The 8,447-nt window shown below is 47.9% G+C and overlaps 1 protein-coding gene across 1 annotated transcript; it reads left to right on the top strand.

Annotated features, from left to right (window-relative positions):
* Nucleotides 1-2,409: 2,409 nt before the first annotated feature.
* Nucleotides 2,410-5,523, top strand: LOC140846294 (immunity-related GTPase family M protein-like). The gene is given in 2 exon segments (XM_073222141.1): nt 2,410-3,440; nt 3,442-5,523. Coding segments are annotated over 2 exon segments (1,146 nt in total). The 5' UTR covers nt 2,410-2,453; the 3' UTR covers nt 3,601-5,523.
* Nucleotides 5,524-8,447: the final 2,924 nt, after the last annotated feature.

The following is an 8,447-nucleotide window of genomic DNA, read 5'->3' as shown; positions in this document are numbered from 1 at the left end:
AATAACAAGAACCTACACCTTTGCTGGAGATGGGTAAGAGAGGTCTTGAAGAAGGCTTTAGGTACGAGAGCAACCAGGGGTCACTTTTACGTTCTCTGATTCTAGAATGTTCCCCAGCCTTGACTTTGCCCAGGGCTCAGACCCTCTGAGCTGGAGCCAGATTTGCTCCTCCAAACATCACCACCACTAGGCCATTCACCTCCTCACTGAGCCCAGGGCACCCTCACTCCCCACAGTGGGCACCACCATGCCGGCTGACCCACAACATCTCGAGTCTGCCGCAGGCTCCCTGGCGGGGACCCTGGAGGCCTCTCCGGCAGGTGGGCTGGTGATAAACGCACCTTCCCGGGATCTTCCCTCCCTTTGAACCCCAGCATCTGCTCCTTATTTGATTAGGCATCTCTGTCTCCCAATGGGAGTCAAATCCCTGCAAGAGGTTCTGAGAAGTGGGGACACTTGGTGGGGATTTTCCTCAGAATTTCAAATCAGTGAGTTTTCTGCAATGTGGCTTGAGGGTGGAGGTGAGAGGAGAACATAGTTTCCATTCTCCCCCCATATTAGAAAGAATGCATCTGGGGAGGAGTATGGCCGTTGCCAGCCATGAGTGGACCATGTCCCCAGTGTAAGAGCCCCAGCAGTCACGTTCCTCCGGCCCTGGGGCTGCAGGGGCTGCATCAACAGGATCTCTCTCCCATCCTGTGCAGCTAGAAACACAGACACCATGCGGGTTCCAGTCTTAGGTGCCCCACTCATCGCTGTGTACTTTGAGGCTTGTTTCTAAACTGTAACGTTAATGTTGACATGAATGTTTCTCCATGTGTTTTCCTGCGCATCCAGTCAGGGTGGCTGAGGGATGATTTACTGTCACATTGCTTATCTCATAGAGTTTGGACATTAATCAAAATATGTCATGCAAAGTATCTTCCCAGACAGACCCACAGACACAGGACCTTCATGCACTGTGGCCGGAGGTGGAGGACAGAGGAAACAGAGCAAACAGTTCCTCCAAGGCCCTAACAAGACCACAAAGCATCGGCCGAGACGTTGCCAGGAGCCCGGTGGAGGGGCTCCGAATCCGGATCTCTCCAGCAACACCGCATGGTACCTTTACGTGTGGCCGGGAGGTGGGTGGCCTGACTCCCCCTGCGCAGTGTAGAGCACTGGGGCTCAGGAACCTGTCCACACTGCTGGGGCCAAGCTTGACTGCAAACTCAGGTGGGGCTATCTGACAGTTTCCTCTAGAGATTGGGGTGTCTAGGCCTTCCTGCAGATAAAAGCAGCCAGAGAAGTCTGGCAGGCAGTGAGGTGGGGGGTCCCCTCACTGGAGAGGCAAGTGGGAGATGCCCAGGGAAGGGGCAAAGGAAGAAGCTCCACCATGGGGCCTCCATGTAGGCAAGAAATTAGTACCACACATGGAACTGTAGGTCTTCTGAGGCAGAAACGGGAAGGGGAGTCTGAGTGATGGTCCCCAGCATCACGAGGGGAGCCCACGGGCGGGTCTGCCAGGGAGGCCGTCATGGGACAAATTGCCCTCAAGGGGCTCACATGGCAACTGCTCAGACGAAAAGACATTCTTAGGTAAAATAAATCCGCATTCATGCACAAAGAAGAGAGGCGATTTTTAAGGGAAATTGCCACAGCAGGAGCTCATCCTTATGGGACTGTGAAAGCCCACCAGCTAGAAGCATGTGTAGAGTCTGCGGGGGAGTCCCAGGCAATTCCTTTCACCACTCTGCCCTACAAGGTGCTTTCAACCTCACTCCCGGGCTCAGCCTACAAGAGAAACCTGTGTTCACAGAAGACCTTAAACCCTTACGTTAATAATAGCAATGACAATGATGAATCATGTACAGACGTGTGCTCCCTGTCACGTCAGTGGGAGATTGTTTGGAAAGTCACTTGTGACTTAGATGGTGAAGATGGAACAGGTGGATGATGTGTAGGTCCTGGGAGAAAGGGTGTGGAGAGCTGGCCCGAGCCCACCCTGGCCAGCAGGCACCTCCTGTGGCCGTCCTGCTCACCCAGTCAGGGTGGATGAGGGACCTGTACCCGCCTGACTCCCGGCTCAGGGACCCGAATGATGCTCTGTGGCTCAAGTCCATGGGTATCCACAGTCCTGCTTTGTGACTGAATGCCGGCCCCACAGCTGCAGAGCATTCCTGAAAGCTCTCCTCTCACCCCCAACTGCACACATGTTCTGAATGAAGGAAAGGTTTGCTCACTCTGTCTGTAATCAAAATATCAAGCTTGTAAACAAAAAGCTTAAGAGTAAGTGTGAGCCTGGGCTGAGCATACTAAATCTAATGGTGCCTCTGCCACCTGCACACCTGGCCCTCACTCCTGTGCTCTTCCTCCTTGTGCAGGCTACTCCACTGCTGAGAGACGTGACACCGCCTGCCCTGTCCCCTTCCACACCCTTACCTGCAGCCTATGACTCTGCTGGGCAGCACAGCATGTGCTGCAGCGTGTCACCTGAGTTGGGAGACAGGAGCATGGAGAAGGCCTTGGAGGAAGGGAAGTTGCTGCAGGGGGGTCTCTGTGTCAGGGAGACCCTGGAGACAGTGTGCAGTGCTCAGCTGAGCATTGCAGTGACAGAGGACTCCGGCAATGGCGTGTCCTCCTTCGTCAATGTGCTGAGGGGCCTCGGGCACGAGGAGGAGACCTCAGCTCCCACTGGGGTGGTGAGGACCATCCAGAGTCCCACCAGCTACTCATCCTCCTGTCTTCCCACTGTGATGCCGTGGGACCTGCCCGGCATGGGGGCTGCTGCGCAAAGCCTGGAGAACCATCTTGGGGAGATGCCGTTCAGCCAATATGACCTTTTTATCATCACGGCATCCGAGCAGTTCAGCATGAATCACGTGAGGCTCGCCAAAACCATCCAGGGCCTGGGAAAGAGGTTCTCCATCGTGTGGACCAAGCTGGATAGGGACCTGAGCACGAGTGTCCTCTCAGAGGACCAGCTCCTGCAAAACATCCGGGGGAATATCTGGGAAAATCTCCAGAAGAGGGGGATATGTGAACCCCCCACATTCCTGGTGTCCAACCATGACCCTTTATTGCATGACTTCCCATGGCTTAGGGACACATTGTACAGGGACCTGTCTGACATCAGATGCTGCAGTCCACTACAGACCCTATCCCAAATTTGTCACAAGATCGTTAATGACAAAGTGACCTCTCTGCAGGAGAAAATATCCTCAGGGTTTTCCCAAGACACCCTGGGCATCCAGGATGCAGATGACTTGGGGGAGTGTCTGGATGCCTACCGCCTGCTCTTTGGTGTGGATGACGGATCTCTGCAGCAGGTGGCCCAGAGTGTAGGAAAGTCCGTGGAGGAGTTCAGGGCCGCCATGAAGTCCCAGGACCTGCCCACTCTCTGCAGGGCAGACTGGAGACTGAGTTTCATGACTTGTGTAGTTATGAAGGCAGTCCTCAGCCACCTTACCTACATACATCCCAGTCTTGGGGGACCTTGTCATCCACTACTTCAGACGGATGAAGCACAGATGCATCCTTGATGTCGTTGCTGAGGACACCAAGGCCGTCCTGAGGAAAGTCCTTACCTCAATGAAAGCCGACTTGGCAATAGTCCCATAGGCCCATTCTCACGTGGGAGTCAGCTGACTGGAGTCCTCCCCCGGGATGGTACATCTTTCTCCACTAGAAATCACGATATTCAGCTTAGGTGAGAGATAGTAACCTCGCTAGAGGGGTGAGGATTTAGTAATATGAAGAACCATTGAACCACTGTGTTGTGTATTTGAAACCACTGTAAATGGGTAAAACTGCAGCATTTCCAGAATCTCTCACTTGGCCTTAATCCATCTCCATATCAACAGGTGTCTCCAAGGGTGGAGAGAACAGCCCACCTCCACACCAGTAGGTGCCTACAGGGGCAGGGGGAGACTGAGCAGGCACCTGGCCTGGAGAGGTGTTTGGGTCTTCCAGCCCCGATGGGGAGAGACACTGGCAAGCGAGAGTAGATGACTTCCTTTAAGCAATAAATAGGTTTCTCACACTTTATTTTTCCCTTTGATTTCAGTTTCACAGGTTTCCCTGGTTGATTTGCCCCAGGCTGGAACACATTTTCCCCCTGGAGTTACAATATTAGTCAGGGTTGCAGTCAGAAACAGAGGGCACCCTGAATATCTGAATCTGGGTCACATAAAGAGTTTGTAATAAAGAGACTGTTTTCAAAGGTACGGTTAGGTCGCAAAGAGATCACCAAGAGGAAGGGCTGACCCAAGAGCGATGGACACTGGGACAGCATCTCCCCTAAGGACTGAAATGGCAGGTAGAGTGGCAGATGTTTGGCTGCATATACAGGGGGCTGCCTGACACCTTTGGCCACAGTAGAGGAAGGTTGCCTGGCACCAGAAGTCCAGCAGGGGTAGTGCAGAAACCTTGCCCTCACTCCTCTCCTTGCCAGTGTCTGCCAGTGCTGCCCGTTAGCCAAACCCCAGCAGCATCCAGGGCCGAAAGGACCCACAGATGCAGTTGTGCAGGTCAGACATTTCAGATGCCTAACATGGTGGAGAAGCACAGAGGGTGTGTTTGCAGAGGAAACCAACAGTCAGTGTATTGAAATGATTGCAGATCAACTGTATGCGTGTGTCATTAGTACAGAAAACGGCAAAGATTGGTCCAGATAGCAATTGCGAATGAGGACACTGCAGCAAGTGGAAACTGGGATTGTCCCAGCCCTGCTGGGATGTCCGGTCACCCTACACATATGAGTGTTCACTGAGTTATTACATAAGAAGCAGATCTCATCCCTCAAGTTCTTCCTCAAATACACATTTGCAGGCACACACTTGAAATAGTTCGTGGGATCCCATTGCTCTGAGCTAAACAGCTCATCACCATATTCTCAGCTCCCAAAGCTGCTCCTTCTTCACCAGCCCCTCCGATCACTCATTGGTCAGGAGACCAAGACAAAGCTACATTTCTTCCTTTCCATCGTCCTCATCACAACCCCAAATATCCAAGCCCTTCAGCTCAACATGTGACACAAACCACACATATAGCCCTGCCACGCTCACCAATTCTCTCCTGGACTCGCAGTTGCTAGCCACCCCTCATCACTCCTCCCCATTCCGCATGCCACCTTCAGAATGGTGCCTGGTTTAGTGAAGCTTCATATGTCGGGTGACCAGACAGACATTCCTGTAGGGCTAGGAAAATCCCAGTTTTCTTTCAGTGTGCTTGTTTGGATGGTAAATTCTGTGGTCACTTCATAAGTTTGACTCCTCCGCTTAGTGCCCCTTGATGGAATTGTCCCTTTAGCTTAATGGTTCACTCAGGAATCCATCTGTGAACCTCTCCCGTCATTTCCCACCACTGTTGACATTTTGCTTTTAGCTCCAGTAAAAGTTTGATGTGCAGGTCCCCGGATGTACCTGGCTGCTTCATTCCTTTGTGTCCTTGCTTCTGATCTGCTCTTTGGAAGACTTTTCTCTCTTCCATTGGCCCAGCTCACTCTGACATCCTTTAAGCCTCACTTAGACCTCATTCCCTCCATGGGAGCCTTGAATGATAGCTCACAGTGAGCCATGAGCTTTAGCTTGCCCCCCAATAATCAGAATGACCATCTCTGGGATGTGTTAATTTGTGTTCCTGAGCAGGATGGCCATTCTAAGCATTTGAGTTTCTGAATAACCTGTGAGAGCAAAGGCTTGGGTGACTCCCTGAGAATTGGCTGGTGCCCTACTCTGCAACCCCCTCCCACGTGCAGCTTGAAGGGGAGAATAATAAGATCCCCATGAGGTTTGGGAACTGGGAGCATGCCATGGCATGAAAGAAAGATGGAGTGGTACAAGGCAGAAGGCCTAGTAGGGTACTGTTTTTCAATTTCCAGAGTATCTTGGATGCCAGTCCCAGCATCCACGTGCCTTCTGGGGAGTACAGAAGGAGCCGGCATAGGGACTCTGATTCTGGAATGAGGTGATAGGGTGTGTTCTGGTGCTCAATGGCCAGGATCTGGCACCGTGCACATGTTAGCAGTTGCCCACATGGGCAGGTAACACCTCCTGGGATCAGCCTGGCCAGCATCATGGCACTGTACAATTTTCCAGACTTAGACATCTCCCCAAGGTTAGGAAAGGGGAATCCCTGAGTGTGCAGAACAGAGCCCGAGTTCTTCATGGAATTTGGACTCACATCTGAGAAGGCTGCCTCAGATCTGTGACCTGTTTTTTTCATATCTACATGCCAGTGTCTATCATACCTGCAGACACATTAAATCCACCATCACAAGTATCTTGACCTGCACTCCCCCCATGCCATCAAAGGACACTATCCCCTCTCTGAAACCAGCTAGTGTCCAGGACAGGAGAGCAAACTCACTGCCAGCCTTCCACAGGGCAAGAAAAACATTGTCTTTGTGTGATCTGTTCTGTGTTAAGCCCATTGAGCAACCTTCTGAGCTTACTGTAATCAGTGCTACTGAAAATGTGTAAATCAGTAAAATTCATTAAATATTAGTCTCAATTTCTAGCTGCATAATTAAAAACAAGATGTGCTTATATAATATTCATTTGAAAACATACAACACAAATCCCTTTCTTCTGTAATTGGGTTTGTCTTGACATCTCATTATAAGATCGTGTGATATATATTTTTATTTCATTTTTATTGGAATATAATTTATATATAATATAATATTGCTTTCAGTTGTATAACTAGTGATTCATCTACCACATACATTGCTAAATTCCCACCATGACTGCTGGAGTTACCATCTGACACGGTACAAAGGTACCACAGTATTAGGAGGTTTATTACCTATGCTGTACCTCCATCCGCATGACTGAACTATTTCATAACTTGCAGCTTTCATTCTCCATCTGTCACTCCCATTTCATCCTCCCTGTCCCTCCCAGAGCAACCAACTGTCTGTTCTCTGTGTTCACGAGTGTATTTATGTTTGGTTTGTTTGGTTTGTTTTTGAGATTCCACATTTAAGTGAAATGATATATTATTCTCTGACTGACTTATTTCACGTAGCATAAAATGCTATAGGTCTACCCATGTTGCTGCAAATGGCAAGATTTCTTTCTTTTTAATGGCTGAATTATATTCCAATGTGTATATGTACCACACCTTTTTTATCCATTCATCTATTGATGGACACTTCAGTTGCTTCCATATCTTGGATATTTGTAAAAAAAAATGTTGCAGTAAACATAAGGATGTCTATATCTTTTCAAATTAATAATTTCATTTTCTTTGCTTAGATTCTCAGAGGTGGAATGCTGGGTCATACGGTATTTCTATTTTTAGTTTTTTGAGCAACCTCCGTGATGTTTCCCATAGTGATTGTACCCATTTGTAATTCCACATTAGTGTGAGGAATCCCCCTTTTCCACATTCTCCATATATCAGTTGCAGACATAGTCTCCCACACAGTAGGCGTTTGTTTTGCCGATGGTCTCTTTGCTCCCAGAAGCTTTTCCCTTTTATGAAGTCCTACTTGTTTCTTTTTGCTTTTGCTTCCCTTGCCTGAAAAGACATATCCAGAAAAAAACTTCTAATGGTGATGTTCAGGACTGTACTGCTTATGTTTTCTAGCAGTAGTATGATGGTTTTAGGTCTACCATTTAGGTCTTTAAGCCATTTTGAGTTTATTTTTGTGTGTGGTATAAGACAATGGCCCCGTTTCATTCTCTTGCATGTAGCTGTCCAGTTTTCCCAACACCAGTATTGAAGAGACTTGTTTTCCCCATTCTGTATTCTTGCCTTTTATTATATATTAATTACCCATATGTGTGTAGGTTTAAATTTGGGTTCTCTATTCTGTTCCATTGATCTATGGGTCTGTCATACTGTTTGATTACTGTGCCTTTATAGTACAGTTTGAATTCAGGGAGCATGACACCTCCAGTTTTGTCCTTTCTTATGATGGCTTTTGCTTTTTGGGGTCTTTTGTGGTTCCATACAAATTTTAGGATTATTTGCTCTGGCTAATTGAAAAATTCCATTGATATTTTGATAGGGATTTCTTTGAATCTGTAGATTGATTTGGGAATTATGGACATTCTAATAATATTAATTCTTCCTATCCATTAGTGGTGATAGATTTCCATTTATTTGTGTCTCATTCCTTTAGGTGTTTGGTTAGGTTGTTTATTTTAAAACTTTCTTGTTTCTTGAGGTAGGCCTGTATTGCTATAAATTCTCCCCTTAGGACTGCTTTTCTTGTATTCCAAACATTTTGAACTGTTGTATTTCTATTTGCATTATTCTTCAATTCTTGATTACTTCTTTGGTTTCTTTGATGACCCATTGGTTGTTTAATAGCACGCTGTTTATCCTCCATATGTTTGTACTTTTTTCATGTAACTGATTTCTAGTTTCATACCATTCTGATCTGAAAAGATGCTTGATATGATTTCTATCCTAAATTAGTTGAGGCTAGCTTTGTGGCTCAATGTGATCAATTCTGC

The sequence above is a fragment of the Manis javanica genome, chromosome 14, assembly GCF_040802235.1.
Source record: "Manis javanica isolate MJ-LG chromosome 14, MJ_LKY, whole genome shotgun sequence".
In the NCBI taxonomy this organism is placed as follows: Eukaryota; Metazoa; Chordata; class Mammalia; order Pholidota; family Manidae; genus Manis; species Manis javanica.
This window is presented reverse-complemented; position numbering and strand designations above follow the sequence as displayed.